We start from the raw sequence: 16905 nt of genomic DNA on the forward strand, positions 1-16905 counted from the left end.
TATAGATTAGTAAATAGTTTTGTATTTATTTTTGAAATAAAGAAGCAGATTCATCAAGCCAAAAATAAATGCCTCTTACAAGTGAGTGGCCCCTTGTTAAAAATTAGCAAAGGGAAGTACAGGAATGTTTGATTGGGCAAGGAAGTTTACATAAACCAGTCATAATGAAAAATCCTTATTGAGGTGCTCTCCCCCTACCCCAGCAAATTTCTTCCTGATCACCCTTGTACCCTTATGAACATCTGCTGTTGGACTTAGGGAACTATATGTAATTAGACACATAATTAGCACTATGTCTAGACTGTCAACTTCTCAAGAAGCTTTGCCTCAGTCATCTGGTCCCAGGCAGTAGATCTAAGTGGTCAAAGAGGACAGAATTTGCAGGCAGACTGCCAGGATCCCATTTCTGACTCCATTTACCAGCTATGTGATGTTGGGCAAGTTACCTCTCTTGGGCAAATACTCTCCAAGTATTACTTAGATTCTATTTGTAAAATAATTTTTTTTTAGTTTATCTTAATTGTTGGGAGGCTTAAATATAGTTTTCTAATATAGAGTTTTCTAAATTATATCTCTAAAACTATAAGGAAATTCTCTGGCATGAAGGCATTTCATGTTTTTCTTAATGCTGATTACTACTGATCAAAGGCCTTCCTGGGTGGCCCAGTGGTAAAGAATCTGCCTGCAATGCAAGAAATGCATGTTCTATCCTTGGGTCAGGAAGATCCCCTGGAGAAAAAAATGGCAACCCATTCCAGTATTCTTGCCTGGGAAATCCCAGGGACAGAGGTATTCAAAATAATGTAATAAAAATATGAAGTGAGGTGATAACCTAGATGGGCATGATTACTGAAGTAAAGATTATTAAGACAAATTCACCTAAAATTAATTGATATACAAAAAAAACTTGTATATACATATGTATGTTTTCTATCAGAATTATGTAAAAACAGGAAATCAGTGCTTTAAATGAAAAGGAGAGAGAGCATGGAAAGTGGAGAATGTTGAACATACAGTAGTTGCTCCAAGATTTCAGTTACCCTAGTCAGCTGCAATCCTGCTGCTGCTGCTAAGTCGCTTCAGTCGTGTCCGACTCTCTGTGACGCCATAGACGGCAGCCCACCAGGCTCCCCTGTCCCTGGGATTCTTCAGGCAAGAACACTGGAGTGGGTTTCCATTTCCTTCTCCAATGCATGAAAGTGAAAAGTGAAAGTCAAGTTGCTCAGTCGTGTCCGACTCTTGGTGACCCCATGGACTGCAGCCCACCAGGCTCCTCCGTCCGTGGGGTTTTTTCCTAGGCAAGAGTACTGGAGTGGGGTGCCATCGCCTTCTCAGGCAATCCTAAAATACTAAATGGAAAATTCCAGAAATGAACAAGTGAAAAATTCGTGAGTTTTAAATTCTGAGCTGTTCTGATTAGGATCCATTGTCCTGCTGCAGTCCTCCCAGGATGTGGATCATCCCCTTGCCCAGCGTAGCCACACTGTGTTCCCACCAGGAGTCACTTAATAGCCACCTCGGTTATCAAATCAGCAGTCTGGTCTCACAGTGCTTGTGTCCAAGTAACCCTTTTATTACAGCGTGTGATGATTGTTCTATAATTATTATTGTTACTGTTCCTATGTATAGGAAAATATAGAGTGTATGTAGAGTTTGGTCCTGTCTGCAGTCTGACAACCGGTGTGGATGAGAGGGAACTACTGTATTCTTATTCATTCTTCGCCTTCTGTATCTCCTACTGAGGCCAGCTTGATTAACCTTGAGAAAGAGTAAAGCAAATTAGTAATTACAGTCATTCCTCAGTATCCATGGAGAATTAGTCCCAGGACCCCCCATAGATACCAAACTCCATGAATACTCAAGTCCCTTACACAAAATCACATAGTATTTGCATATAACCTACACACATGCTTCCCTATACTTTAAATCTCATTGTTCAAGTGCACAATTACATTAAATTTATGTAACTTAAGGGAAAAGATACCTATACTACTCTTGAGATAGTAGGTTGTTTAAATTTTAATAATTCTTAATGACTTTCTGTTTTTTTTTAATTAAAACTACTTACTGAAGAGGTTTTTTAATATTACGTTCCCTAAAATAAAATCAATTTTGTCAGTTTTTAAAACCACAACTGTCTATTTTCTTTGATTATCTCATAAACGACAGGAGTTTCATATCAGCTCTCCTTCCTCCTCCACCTTTTTTTCCCTTTTACTTTGTGCCAATCACAGGTGGATGCTCAATATCACCCCACAACACAAGATAAATAAGCCTGGAAGGTTTCCTAGCAACATATTGTTCTGGGAACCTGCTTTATTTTCCTGAACAAGATGAAGCCAAACATCCTAGAATCTCAGCCAGATGGGAAAGGATTAGCTTACTGAGGGGTGTTTAATGCATTTTTAAAATATTTCACTTTGAAATGAACCTCTTAACATAAGTAACAAGATTGACTTTTAAAAGGACACTCTTTTACATGTTAACAAAAAACCCTCAGTCATAAATAGTTTCAATTGAAAAAATACAGTTTTAGGAGAAATTCTCTAGAGACAAGGTTATACTATGTAATTGACTTACTGGTGAATGAATCCATTTCAGAACCATGTAGAAAATGCTCCCTCCTAAGACTGATGTTCCTGGGCTTCCCAGGTGGCATTAGTGGTAAAGAACCCCCTGCTAGTGCAGAAGACGAAAGAGACGTGGGTTGGATCCTTGGGTTGGGAAGATCCCCTGGAGGAGGGCATAGCAACCAACCCACTCCAGTATTTTTGCCTGGAGAATCCCCATGAACAGAGGGACCTGGCGGGCTACAGTCCGTAGGGTACAAGACAGACATGACTGAAGCCACTTAGCACGCATGCAAGACTGATGTTCAACCTGGTACCCAGTGGTACCAGTATTCAGCTACACAAAAATATTTACATATTGTATAATACTTCCTTCTCATCTTGTGGGTAAGTGGCTGCTGGAGTAGGCTCCCTCCTCCTCACAAATCCTTTCACTTCTCCCCTTGACCCCGCCTCCTAGGGATACCGGGGAAACCCCTCTCACTGCTTAAAATGCTGGGACTTCTTCCTTTTTCTCCCCAGCTTCAGGCAACTGCAGTTCCAGTGATTTGCCACTTCATCTTGAGAATCTGTTTTTGGTTTTCAGAGTTTATGATAAGTACAGAGAAAAGAAAACTGGATAAAATTGTGCCTCTCAAAGTCAAGAAAAATAATGTTGTTGCTGTTTTGTTAGTACATGATCATTTATATCTTCCTCATTGTTTTTCAGTGATCTTAAGGCCATACTGTTGGCAGGTGGCATTTTTCTACCTTGCACTCACGTTGGTCACAGTGTTTTGTTGAAGGTCTCTGGAGATGGAGTAGTAAAGATCAGAGTTTCTTATGCCAGTATTCAGTAATGGTTTTGCAATTCAGTGAACATGCTTGAAAGCGCCCTTTCTTGTCTTCCTGGGTAGGCAGTCCCTGTCAGCCAAATGAATATTGTCGTCATATTGTTGAATGATTTGCACTACCCGATGGGCTTGGACTCTGTGAAACTTCCCAGTTGTGATGAAAAGCAGATAATTCCAGCACTCACAATGTGCCTGGATGGGAAGAACAAAGTAATTAGAATAACCTAGTGTCTTTGCTTTTTATTTAACAAATTCTCTGGCCAAATACGAGAGAATTGAAACAATCCTTATCCCAGGATACCATAAGTTTATTTTATTTTCCTTCTGCTGCTTTCCATCCTCTCTTTCACCCTCTCACACACATACTTACATGTTTTCTAAATGCCAGGTTTTGAACTTGACAAAAAGCAATCTGTTGAGGGCCTCCTAGGGGCCAATTACTTGGGTAGATGTCGTGATGGAGGCTGAGGAGCATCAACACATGGTCTTTGCCTTCACTCAGTCCCCAAGAATTTAGCCAAGTAACACACTTGTTTTCATTTTAAAACTTTAGCTTCATGTTAGGACCTAAACATTAAGGGGAGATTTTGATGTTTAAAGGAATTCTGTAAGTTTTGATTGATCAAGAATAACCTAAAAGTAGACTTAGTCTATTATATAAAACATATGACAGATTCTAATGGATTAATTTTTATAATATTTTCTAGAAACACTGTTTTTAAAAATCCCATGAACCAGGCATTACTTTAGATACTTTATGTCATTTAATTCTCTTGACAACCGTTATGAAATAGAAATCGTTTGCCTACCAGTTCTCGAATCTGCTTTCTCTCCAGTATGTAGGTTCCATTAAAAATTTTTCTTTGTTGCTCAGTCTTTTTATAAAATAATAATTATGATCTTTAACATGGCAGAAGAATGAATTTTACTTTAAGAAAAGCAGTTAACAGAAGTAATAGCACTGTTAAATACATTAACAAGAAAAAGGGATGCTATGTCAGCAGTGCTGTGGAACCGACAAGGACCAACTACAACTTCTTTTGGTAAATAAAGTTTTGTTAGAACATGACCACACTCATTTGTTTGCATATCACCTATCTGCAGTTTTTGTGTAGTAACAACAGTGGAGTTGTACCGTAGACCGTATGGCCCACATAGCCTAAAATATACACTATGTGGACCTTTACAGAAAAACTTTAAAAGTGAAAGTGTTAGTCACTCAGTCATGTCCAACTCTTTGGACTGTAGCCTGCCAGGCTCCTCTGTCCATGGAATCCTCCAGGCAGGAACACTGAAGTGGGTAGCCATTCCCTTCTCCAAGGGATCTTTCCAACCCAGGGGTCGAACCCAGGTCTCCCGAATTACAGGCAGATTCTTTACACATCGTGAGCCACCAGGGGGTCTAGATTTCCACCCTACATTGAGTCAGGTGTCCTCCTTTAGAAAGCCAGAGACTTCGTTGGGAAATACATCAGAAAATGGTTTCCTAAATGATTTTTTTCTAACATGGTTTTCCTCTCAACCCTGCAGGTACCAACCAAGAAGCTAAAGAAATATGAGAAAGAATATCAGACAATGCGAGAGAGTCAGCTGCAGCAGGAAGACCCAATGGATAGATACAAGGTATGGGAGACACAGGGCACCTGTTTGAGCCAATATCCTCTTTCCCCTAGAGCCGCAACTGGGGGACATTCGTTCCCTCTATTCCTTCTTGATTGATGTTAACTGTGACTTTGCTCAATGTCCAGGTATGTTTTCATCTCAGGAGACTCCTGAGTAGCCAAACATAATATTTCTTTTCTTTCAGTTTGTATATTTGTAGGTGACTTCACCTGTTGCATTTATACTGGGAGTCTTCATAAGAAGCTGAAAGAAAGGGAAAAAGAAAAGAGAGAAAGTGGCTATCAACTACTTTCAAAAATGAGAAAAAAGAAAAATGGCAAAGTATGGTTTTAGCTGTGCACGGTACATCCACAAAGACTGTTAGAAGGCGAACTGTTCCAAGACTGGCCCGATAACGTTTCAGACTCACCCCTGTCTGGAGCCAATGTTAAAGACACAAACTCATTCAAAAGTAAAGAATAAAAACCACAAAGGTATATTGAGCACAGTCATGGTGTTTGTCGCAACATTTATTTCCACGAACAAGTTTATAAAAAACAGTGACATTTTACAGAGTGCAGTTCCAAAATCAAAATGATTCAGTTTAATATCCCAGCTAGTTGCAGTATTTTTAAAAAATTGGGCTGGTTATAAAGATGTCCTCAATGGTAATTAGCAACAGTTTCCATAAAGCAGTGTTGGGGAAATACTGACCCCACCCTTACTTTTTTCTGACTGAAATATTAGTGTCTCTCTTCAGCATGTTTTGATTCTTCAGATTCCTACAGACATATAATGATTCCCTCTCCACATCAGTACATTAGGACAAGAGAATACTGCATTCATACACCTGAGTCCCAGCGATGCTGAAACAACTTGCCCCAAAAAGTACAGTGATGACATCATTAATTAAGCCACTCACTGTGAGATGACTTCCACTTCTGTAACTAGAGTTGCTTTTATGTAGTCAGAGAGCTGGACACAGGCCACTGCAGTCATGCAGTCTATCTTGTTTCTGTTGCTGAACTGAACAGCATGGAACGTTGACATAAGGGAGTGGTGGAAGGCGTGTATGGATTCTGTAGTCAGATCTGAATTCAAAACCTGAATTTCTGAAAAATGAGACAGGATTTGGAGTCCAAGTTGGGGATTTTAACCCCCATGCCACTGTTCAGCATCTTAGACTGATTACTGGACCTCTTCCCCATCTGTAAAATGTGTGGTATACACGTTTCCTTGAAGGATTGTTGTGAAGATGAGGTACGTTGTATGCAAAGTACCCAGCACAAAGTTGTTCAGTAAAATGGTTGTTATTAGCCTTATTAGGCCTGCTGCCTCTAATTACCCAATTATTGCTAGAATACTATCCCCTTAATTTGTTTTTGCCCCACCAGTCCCTCACTTATCTTTCTCCTAATTCTCCCAAGTATTGTTAACCTAATAATCTAACATCTGTATGTTTCTCCCTTTGTTTATAAAACTGGCTGACAGTAGAATCCCACTGCTATGCAGAACTGTTACCATATAAAGTACTCATAGTTGGAAGCTAATTTCTACCCCTCAATAAAACCAATTTTAATGTAGCATGCTGCTGTAGAAAGCTTTGAAGTAGTAATTAAAAAATATTTTTAAGAATCCAAAATGAAACTCTCCTGCTGCTTGCATCATTCTGATTTTCTTATTGCTGCCATCATTCTGAGTGAAGTCTGGGAAGCGTGCTTTAAATAGAAGACAGGGGAATGAAAGACTAAAATTGTGTTCAAATTCAGTCTGGAACTGAACTTGTTATTGTTTCTTATATCCTTTTTGTGTCAAAGCAGGTACGTATAAGTGAATAGTACAATGTGTATTATTATTATTTTTTAAAGTGACTATCATACATATACTATTGATGTGTACAATTTTTACTGAGGAATCAAAGTAGAATTAAACTTTTTTTTTTGGCGTTTGTTTTGAACACAGGTACTACTTTTTGGCTTAAATGCTCTATTTATGTATATAAGATATCCTCTATAGCTATTTTTGTATTATTGTAATAGCTTGCTAATGCATCATTCAGCTAATATTCCTATACCCTTTTAATAATGTCTAAAAATTTGTACTGGAGATAAACTTGGTAAAGTTATCACATTATAATTACATTTCCAAGGTGACAATTGAGCACATGGTTTTCACCCATCAGGAGATTTGTTCTTTCAGATAGTCAATATCTAGTTTAAGAAGCTAATTACAGTTGTATTCATTAACTTAGGAAAGTATCTTAGAAAATACATTTTAGCATCGTATAAATTTAATCCTGTCAAGAGTAAGATTTATGCCCTGGGCATAAGCACTTTATAATTCACTGTTCATGTCCAGGGACTGGGAACCTAGATATGAAAATTCTCAAGAATAACTTGGGGAAGATCTTTGAAGGCATTGAGTTAGAACTTACACAGTTCACTAACAGTCCCTCCTCAGCAGTTACGATCTATAGTGTTTAAAATGCCTTGCTTGCCCCCTAGCTTGCCCCCTAGCTTAATTCAAGAGAATTAAGAAGGTTGTGTCGATTTAAAAAAAAGACCCAGAAATGTCATACCTTATGATATTCCAAGAGATTTTTTTCAGCTTAATACTGTTTCTCTTGGGCATGGTGGGGTACTAAAAGAGCTGTTTCAGGGAAACCAGACATGGATTTAATTTAATTTAAGATCCAACAATGTAGAGATAACTCTCAGCACTCACATTCTTGCTGTGTCTATCTAAACATGTGTTTTGTGTCTATTTTTATGACATATGAAAGTATCTCCTCTTGAGGTTATGTCAGGATACTTACCTGTACCTAACACTTGATGAAATGGCGTCGGTATAAATTTAAATTTTGGAACCCTAAGCACAATGCAAATGTTCTGGAATTTGATAATGGTGACAGTTGTACAACTTTGAGAATGTAGAAAAACCACTGAATTGTACATTTTAGAAAGGTGAATTTTTGATATGTGAATTATATCCCCCCCCACACACAAAAAAACCCCGCCAAGCTAAATGTCCCAAGAGAATTAACATCTGCCTGCCGTGTTTTTTCATAAGCCTCCGTCATACCAGAGGTACCTGTGCAGAAACCATACTTAAAGGAGGGAGACCTCCTGTCAGAATTAGAGTTAATCAATAACTATAGATCCTATATGTACTCATATTTATAAGGGAAAGGCCAGCCAACAAAAGTGGATGATGGATTCATCTTTATATGTGTGTGTGTATGTTTATATACATATATGTATGCACATAGATAAAACCTATAAATAGGTAATGCATATATATGCACAGTGCCTGTGCTACCTGATCTTGAAATAAGTTTGTATTTGAAACTCAGTGAGCTCTATAATGACTGCTTACAGCCTCTGGTGTACTTTTTCTGTTTTATCTTCATGACTAGATTCCAAGATACAGAAAGGAAACTTTATTGGAAGAAGAATGCAAAGTATTTATTATAAGCCTCTTTTATTATCCGTCTTAACTTTGACCTGGCCAGATTTGTGCAGTGATTTTTATTTGCTCTGATGATTTGGTTTGCATATTTATAAATTTTGGATTAAGTGAAATACAAGATAGAGAGTTGTCTGTAGAAATACATCATGTATACTTTCATCTTTGTATACATCCCCAGAAAACAAACATTCATGGATATGTACAGCTGTTTTAGTCATTTAAAAAAATTAGTAGCCAAGCACCTAATAGGTGGTTATCAATTTCAGAAGTTAAAATATTATTTTTTATTTTAAGATGATGAACTGTTTTCATTTGGGGGAAGTTAGTTTTCTAATGATGTAATCATTAATGGCAATTTTAGAGAACTATAGCCTTCATCTGTCTTTAGAAGATGATATGCTTTTCTTGTTTAATTAAAGAAAGAACTACTTGTACAAATGTGAGTTAAGTCTTCAAAAAGCACAGCTAATTAATTAAATTCAGTGAATTTCCCAAAGTGTAATGAAGGTTATATTATTACCTTTTCTAGTTGGGCAAATCCTAGAAAGAATCAGGAATGTTTAAAACTCTCTTGGGTTTGGGAGACAGTATTATAAATATGTAGTTTCTAATTGAAGGATCTTATCTATATTCAGTATAATTAAATTTAGAATGTTTAACTTCTTTCTTGAGGTTAGACATAGTACTTTTTTTTTCTTTAACTAAAATGTAATTCAAACAGAAAGAAAATGATTCCTGTAATTTCACAGAAGGTTTTACTTGCTCATACTAATTTTTGTAGAGCAGTTGTCCCTGCATGTAATTTAAAATTAAGCTGTTTAATTATAAATAGTACAAACAAGGTTTTCTAAATAAAACTTAATTTGTACTTGTATTATTTGCTATCCTTACATATCTGAGGAAATAATTTACAACAGTGATCGTATTTTGTTTTTAAATTATGCTAAAGTTTAAATAATGCTAATCATATCTGGAAAAAAAAGATCCTCACCCCCGCCCCATTTTGTTTTGTTTTGTTTTCATATCGGACCCTTCCTTACTCATAGAAGTCAAGAGAAGTGAATCCATCTTTGAAAAATGTTTTTCATCCAGTGAAAATAAACATACTTTATTATTTTTCACATCACAGAGATGTTACTGGCTTTTGGAAATATTTGTTATGAAATCACATGCTTTTAATGAACAGTGATAGTCAAGAGGAGGGTTTCTATCTGTGACAACTTAATTCTAAACCTTGGATGCTGCCACTCTTTCCCTCTTTGCTCTTGGCTAACTCATGCACTCACTGCTGTAGGACGGTGGAGAAGGCAAGCCTGAGCTCTCTTGATGCTTCTGGAGCCACTTACTAAGAAGGAGCAGGTGGTTTCTGATGCTTTCTGATGATTGAAACTCAATCACCTTGTCTGCTGATTGAGTTATACTTAACACTCAGGGGAGACATAAAGGTTATGCATATTAAGAATCTTTCAGTATGTTTATCAATGGTTTTAGAATTAATGCTCCAAAATTTTTCTTCAATTTTTAGTACATCTTGTTTCCTGTTAAAGGAGGATGACTGGAAAATTACATCACACTCCTGTTTCTACATCATCTGTAACCCATTTGCTTTTTAAAAATTTGATTTATACGCTAGAGTAGTAGAGAGATTTATAAACCATATGGCCTGTGGGCCAAATATGGCCCACTGCCTGTTTTTGTAAATAAAGTTTAATTGGAACACAGCCGCATGCTTATTATCTATCACTGTTTTTACACAACAATGGCAGAGTTGAGTAGCCGCAACAAAGACCATATGGCCTACAGAGCCTAAAATATGTACTGTTTGGGCATTTACATTAAAAGTTTGCTGACCCTGTGCTAGAGTATAATCTAAGATGGTTCTTAAATGCTAAAAGAAATTCAGTCTGGTTTGCCAACTGCCAGTTAGTTACTACTGACAAGATTTTCTCTTTAGTTTGACATTTAAAATTGTTTAAATTTCCACCAGAAAGATAAAACTGGCTGTGTTGGGTGAAGGAAGAGCATGAAATGATTTCAGATATCCACATTTGCTTTCTCAAATCTCATCTACAATGTAGACATTTAAACATTATTGTCTGTAGGCATTTGTCTTTGAATGTCAAAAACTGTTGGATGAAATTTGAATTTGATGACTATCAAGGTTTTTGAAAGAGGCACCCAGAAGAAGAAAGGTGAGAGTTGAGTGTGTTGTTGCTAATAAAATTGCCCTGGGTCTTTTAGGGAAACATTTTCTCTGGACCCTGGAATGTCTTTAAAATCATGTGCCAACAATTCATTATAGCAGCAGATAGCACACCCAAAATACTGAGCTAGCGTTTATAAAGCCGCCTCCTTCTCCATCATTTTTTCCTTTAAGGCTGAGTTTATTTTCTTCTGATTGCCGGTTCACATTTCTCTGGTTTCTCATCTTGGGAAAAAATCACTTTCACCATTCCTTATACTGCTTCACCCAAACTCCAATCCCCAGACACCAAGGAGACCTGGGACCTCCGTTTTTCTTCTGCATTTCCCTGCCCAACAATATAATTCTGTTGCCTGAAGATGAAATATTTTGCAAGGTTGCTGGCTTTGTCATGCCTGAAGATGAAATATTTTGCAAGGTTTCTGGCTTTATGATTGAAGGAAGTTCCTTCCACCCAGTTCTTAACAACACAGTGTAAACAACTCACACCCTAGTTGCAAATAGTTCCACGGACAGCGTTTGCATCAGTCACTCGGACTGCAAATAGCAGTGTGGAGAGGGAGGAGTTTAGTGTATCACTCTTCGCTGCCATTGGCTGCCTCAAGTATCATTTCTTCCATCAAACGTTAGCTGTCCTGGAGAGAGCACAGAGTCAATGACACTCTAAGGAAAAACAACAGAGCAAAATAGCATTACCAAGTGTCTGTTTTTTGTTATCACCATTTCCTAATTGTATTAGTAGGTGTGCAATTTCATTGGATATTCTTTTTTTTTTTTCAATTGTCTTTGTACCTATGATTGAAAACGATAGTTGGTCTGTGACTTTTGAGGAGGTAAGTTTTTTTGTCTGTGTGTGTCTGTAACATCAGCGTCTGTCTCTCCGAAAAATGCAGTATCCTCCTCCCCCAAGATACTAATCCAACTTTCCTGGCTACACATCTCCTATGGAGGAGGGGACGAAACTAAGGAGAAAAGTTGCTCTCTGCTTTTTGTGCAAATGTTGTTAATTGTGTGACATGGAGGAGGTTTCCAAGAGTGTGATGTGAATTTGTAGGGTTATGTAAGCATTATCTCCTGTAGTCTTTTCCAAAAGGCAAGGGAAGCAATTTGCCTGTGTTGTCTATGGGCTCTGAGCGGTCAGCACATCTGCTTGGGCAGACGTGTGGCGTGTGAGCATTTCTGCCCTGGCTGAGGTTAGGGGGCCACTTCCAGTCCACTTCTGGTGGACGCCCTTGCCAACATTTCAGAATGAACCAGGCAACATTACTACCTTTCCCAAAGCTAACCCTATCTTCTTTAGTATAAAGGCAAACTGTTTCTTGAATCAGTCAGTTCTAAAAACAGTTCTGACTCCTCAGAAAGGCTGGAAGAGACAGCCAAGTCATGTCGTCTTTAACCCATGGTAAGTGTGGGCAGGTTCCTCTTCATGGAAAATCTCCATCTGACCACCCCAGGTTCATACTTCGGAGGACGATACTGCATTTTTGGCCCCAGAGCTTGCTTCCCCATGTGTCTGTGAGTGCAGAGCAGGAGTCCACACTCCCCACCGTGCTGCTTGCTTTGCAGACACTGAACTGAAGCTTCTTGCTAGAGCAAAAGCCAGTAGGCTTGCCCCCTAGGCTATTTGGCTTTTTAGGGACCCTCGTGCGTGCGTGCTCAGTCGTGTCCGACTCTTTGCAACCCCAGGAGCCACGTAGCCCACCACGTTCCTCTGTCCATGGGATTATCCAGGCAACACTACTGGAGTGGGTTACCATTTCCTCCTCCAGGGGATCTTCCTGACCCAGGGATCGAGCACACATCTCCTGCTTTGGCAGGCAGGTTCTTTACCACTGAGCCACCTGGGAAGCCTAACAGACCCTCAGACACCCATAATTTCTCCCAGATCTTCCCCTTAGCATCCCACCCCCTGAGCACTGTGTCAAAGGTTCGAGTGTGACAACCATGGTAAGAGGAAATGACCGGTCAAGTTTCAACTGTGTTCATACCTCTTTCTTATATGACATAACCCATCAGACATTTATCTCTAATCAATAGTGAAGTAGCTACCTGGTGTGTTTTTTAAGTCCTTTGAACAAAGTGTGTGTCCACTAGTATTGTATTGTATGCCTTTCAAGTGAAGTGAAAGTTGCTCAGTCGTATCTGACTCTTTGTGACCCTCTGGACTATAGTTCATAGAATTCTCCAGAACAGAATACTGGAGTGAGTACCTTTCCCTTCTTCAAGGGATCTTCCCAACCCAGGGATTGAACCCAGGTCTCCCACATTGCAGGTGGATTCTTTACCAGATGAGTCACAAGGGAAGCCCGGAATACTGGAATGGGTAACCTATCCCTCCTCCAGTGGATCTTCCCACCCCAGGAATCGAACCGGGGTCTCCTGCATTGCAGGCAGATTCTTTACCAACTGAACTATGAGGGAACCCCTCACCTGGAGGTTATTTTAACTTGGTTCTAAGCCTCTGACACTGCAATGTGAAAAACTGGTAGCTGCAGCATTGCCACTTGTGCCAAATGAATGCTTTAAATAAATAGTCGAGGGAGCTCTGTGCCTTGGAGACCTACAGGTTCAACTTCAGGAGAAACAGGACACTTGGGAATAGGTATTCAAGTCATCTTACCATGGTCTCTTTTGAAGGGATTTATCAAGAAATGAGAAAAATCTCTTCCTGGCCTGAAGCAGTATGCCTTGTGAAATATGTTCTGATGCAATTGTGCTAGATATTGCTGCTTCTTCCTGACAAGGAGGGAATTTATTGGAAAAGTTTCTGAACCATATTTTTTTTAATCTAAGTTTCCACCCAGTATGTAAGTACTGGGGGTCATAGTTTGATAGATCAGAATGAAAGGCTAATCTCTGTCCCCTGCTAGAATTTGGATGACTTCAGCACAGATTGAAAGATTCAAGTGTAGACACATACAGTATTTGATGGGTATAATTTTCCCCTACAAATATGTACTATCTTTTCAGGAATATATCTTGGGGAAGAGTTCCTGGAAAGGTGGCAGTTTTGAGGGCTTCCATTGTACCTTGGTCACAGAGAAGCACCCGTTACAGTTTCACATGCTTCTATTAGGAGTAAACTTTTAAAAAGTTCTTGTTTTGGCATTTTATCCTCTCCAATGAAATTGATATTCTGAATTACTTTTTATTTTTTAACAACTTTTTAAACACATGTATTATAAATTTATTGTAGACAACTTGGAAACATTAACAAAAAAAGACAACAATAAAATAATCCACTATCCACAGTTAATATTATTTGAGTTGTTATAAAAATGGGATTTTCTAGTTACTTGTCTATTTTTTTCCCCGTAAGATAGCATACAGGCTACCCCAGTGGCTCAGTGGTAGAGACTCCACCTGCCAATGCAGGAGAAGCGGGTTCGATCCCTGGGTTGGGAGGATCCCCTGGAGAAGGAAATGGCAACCCACTCCAGTATTCTTGCCTGGGAAATCCTAAGGACAGAGAGCCTGGCAGGCTACAGTCCATGGGGGTCACAAAAGAGTCAGACAGCACTTAGCGACTAAACAACACATTAATACCTACAAAGATAGCATACACATTTCTCCTGTCATTCTATATTTTTTACTTAAGTGTTAACACTGTATTGGGATTGTTTTTTCTTTCTCAGTAGCTCTTTTTAAAAAATGTTTTGACTGTTCCCAGCTATCCCAGGCTATGTTTTCCAAAGGAAAAGACAGAAATGGGCCCTGTTGACTGAGTGTAGTCAAAGTGCAAGTTTGTTCTTTGGCTTCTCTGCTGGCCCTGTTTTTGGATCGTCTGCCTCCATGAAGAGTCTCAGGCTTTGTCCTTACCGTCTGTTTCTTAGCCCATTTCTAAAAAACAAAAAGAAAAAAATTAGGTTTTCTCATTTTCAAGTCCAGGTTGTTCTATAGAAGATAAAACTCACCCCCTGCCCCTCCCTCTCCTCTGTCCCTCTGCCCCCCATTCCAGGCTGATACGCTGCCTTCCAGGGCGGAGCTTCGTCTTCTGGTGTGCAACACCGCTTTGTCTTGAGTTTTTGCCGCGCTTGCAGAAAATGCTGTTAGGAGCGTAAATCTGAAAAACAGGAAGGTCTCATCACATTGATGTCTTTCCTGTCAGCTCTCTTTTGAATCATCTGTAACTGCTAACAATAGCAAAGACAGCACTTTTGATACTTTAAAATGGAGGACACTAAATTGCTCTTGGAAAAATAGAGTGAATGTACACAGTATATAATGACTGGTTAAGGGGAGTCCATGCTTCATAAGGATGAGTGACTTGCTTCTTTCATCATATAGCTGTTTCACATTTTTTTTCTGGGAGTTCAAGGGAGAAAAAACCAACTCAGCCATTTATTTTACCCAGAATCTTTTAATTTGAATTTTTTTTTTTTTTAAAGCAAAACAAACTTTGAGACATTATCATAAGGACTGTTGCTTATACCAACAAAGAAATTGGCCTTCATAAAAGTAAATGCATTCATATCCAAAAAGAATGAAAATATCAGTTGATAGCAAAACAGACCAAACTGTGTATCTTAAATATACTCAATTAATTTAAACACTGAAAGGGAAAAAACATTTCAGAGAAAGGCCTAGTGGTTTACCCAATTTCATCCCTACTGTCTTGCCGTTTCCTTTATGGTCCAGGGTGGGATTATTATGCATGTTTCCAGCGAAGACTTGCCTGTGTCTGTGTTCTGGGTCTCTGAAAATCTCACAGGATTGGGGGTGGCTTTGGAAAATTTGCTTTTCGTGGCATGGTTTTTATGATGAAGCCCTGTCTGGGGGGCTGAAGGGGTTGTAAGTTTCACTGGGTAGAGTTCTGCAGCTGCACCGCTCGCTTAACCCACCGTTGTTTCCCAGACAGCAGTCCTGCCTTCCTGTGCCACTCGCGCCTTCTCCTTCTGACACTTTCAAAAGTTCACTTTGTTGTTTTTGTCGCTTGTCTTTCCTCACCAGTTCTATTGGTGTCGATAGTATGTCCAGGCACTAATGCCCACCTCTGGCTGTTGCTCTTTTTCTGCAGAGGGAGAACCGGAGACTACAGGAGGCCAGCATGAGGTTGGAACAAGAGAATGATGACCTTGCTCATGAACTAGTAACCAGCAAGATTGCTCTGCGGAATGACTTGGATCAAGTAAGCCTGGTTTCACTAGGTAGAAATAAGACTGTGGTGACCTTCAGGGCAAGGACCAAGTTGCTCTCAGAGCAGTCCCACCAGGGCTTGCTCTGTGCTTGATGCTGAGTCAGCTGCTTGATGGGAGAATGGGTGGGTGGCATGCAAGAGAGTGGCAGGTGGGAGGGGACTGTTATACTCCTTGGAGATGGTAAAAACACAAGCCTTTAGGGTTTTGGTCATTTTCAAACAGCATGTGTAAGATACTTTAAAAAAAAGAAAAAAGCTCTAAGCTTTTCTGGTGTCTCTCCTCTTAATCTCTTGTTGTTTTAGTCGCTAAGTGGTGTCTGACTCTTTCACAACCCCATGGACTGTAGCCTGCCAGGCTCTTTGGTCCATGGCATTTCCCAGGCCGTAATACCAGAGTGAGTTGCCATTTCCTTCTCTGGGGGATCTTCCTGACCCAGGGATTGAACCCACATCTCTTGCATTGGCAGGTGGATTTTTCATCACCGAGCCAGCAGGGATGCCATCTTAATCTCTTCTTTTCCTAAGCCAAGGACTTACAGCATCATTACCTGAGACTTTCAGTCACCAGGAGTATATTAATGCCACTCTAACGTTTATAGTTACTATACTTTTTGCTCCAAGATTTCTCATCTGCAGTAAACATGAGGATTTTATATGAACCATGTACGTTGAGATATGCGTATTGGTGGACTGACAGGCATCCTGGGGCAGAGAGCCAGGACTGCCTGGGTGTCAGTCCTGGCATCACCACTCACTAATCACATGACTCAGGGCCATCCTTAACCTGCCTGTAGGTTTCAAAAAGTGTTTCCCTCATAGGAAAGATGTGAGAAATAAATGAAGGAAAGCACTACAGTAGTATGTATTCAATAAACATTACCTGTTGCTAGGAAACCCTGAAATTCTTAACTCCCTCACCCTTTCCAGCAGCACTCATAGCTTTAGGACTTCTTGTTTTTCCATTGCTAGTGTCTTTGGAAATAATTGGCAATATAGAAGGAACCTTGCACAGTTTTAAATCATCATACTATTTTCTAACTTTTAAAATGTGAGTATTCCCAATGGGGTCAAAAGGTTGAAACTTAGAATGGC

At 39.4% G+C, this 16905-nt stretch overlaps 1 protein-coding gene across 10 annotated transcripts in view; it reads left to right on the forward strand.

Moving 5' to 3' along the window:
* RABGAP1L (RAB GTPase activating protein 1 like) overlaps window positions 1-16905 on the forward strand; it is a 741235-nt gene that overhangs the window by 700758 nt on the left and 23572 nt on the right. For 7 of the 10 annotated variants that reach the window (XM_061381704.1, XM_061381706.1, XM_061381713.1 and 4 more), the window contains 2 exons: window positions 4934-5026; window positions 15694-15804. In XM_061381704.1, coding sequence (XP_061237688.1) covers window positions 4934-5026; window positions 15694-15804 — 204 coding nt within the window. Of the gene's footprint in view, window positions 1-1187; window positions 4447-4933; window positions 5027-5210; window positions 11510-15693; window positions 15805-16905 lie in introns of those variants that run through there. The other 3 variants (XM_061381712.1, XM_061381705.1, XM_061381714.1) reach the window with 3 other exon arrangements.

Source organism: Bos javanicus, chromosome 16, assembly GCF_032452875.1.
Source record: "Bos javanicus breed banteng chromosome 16, ARS-OSU_banteng_1.0, whole genome shotgun sequence".
Classification (NCBI taxonomy): domain Eukaryota; kingdom Metazoa; phylum Chordata; class Mammalia; order Artiodactyla; family Bovidae; genus Bos; species Bos javanicus.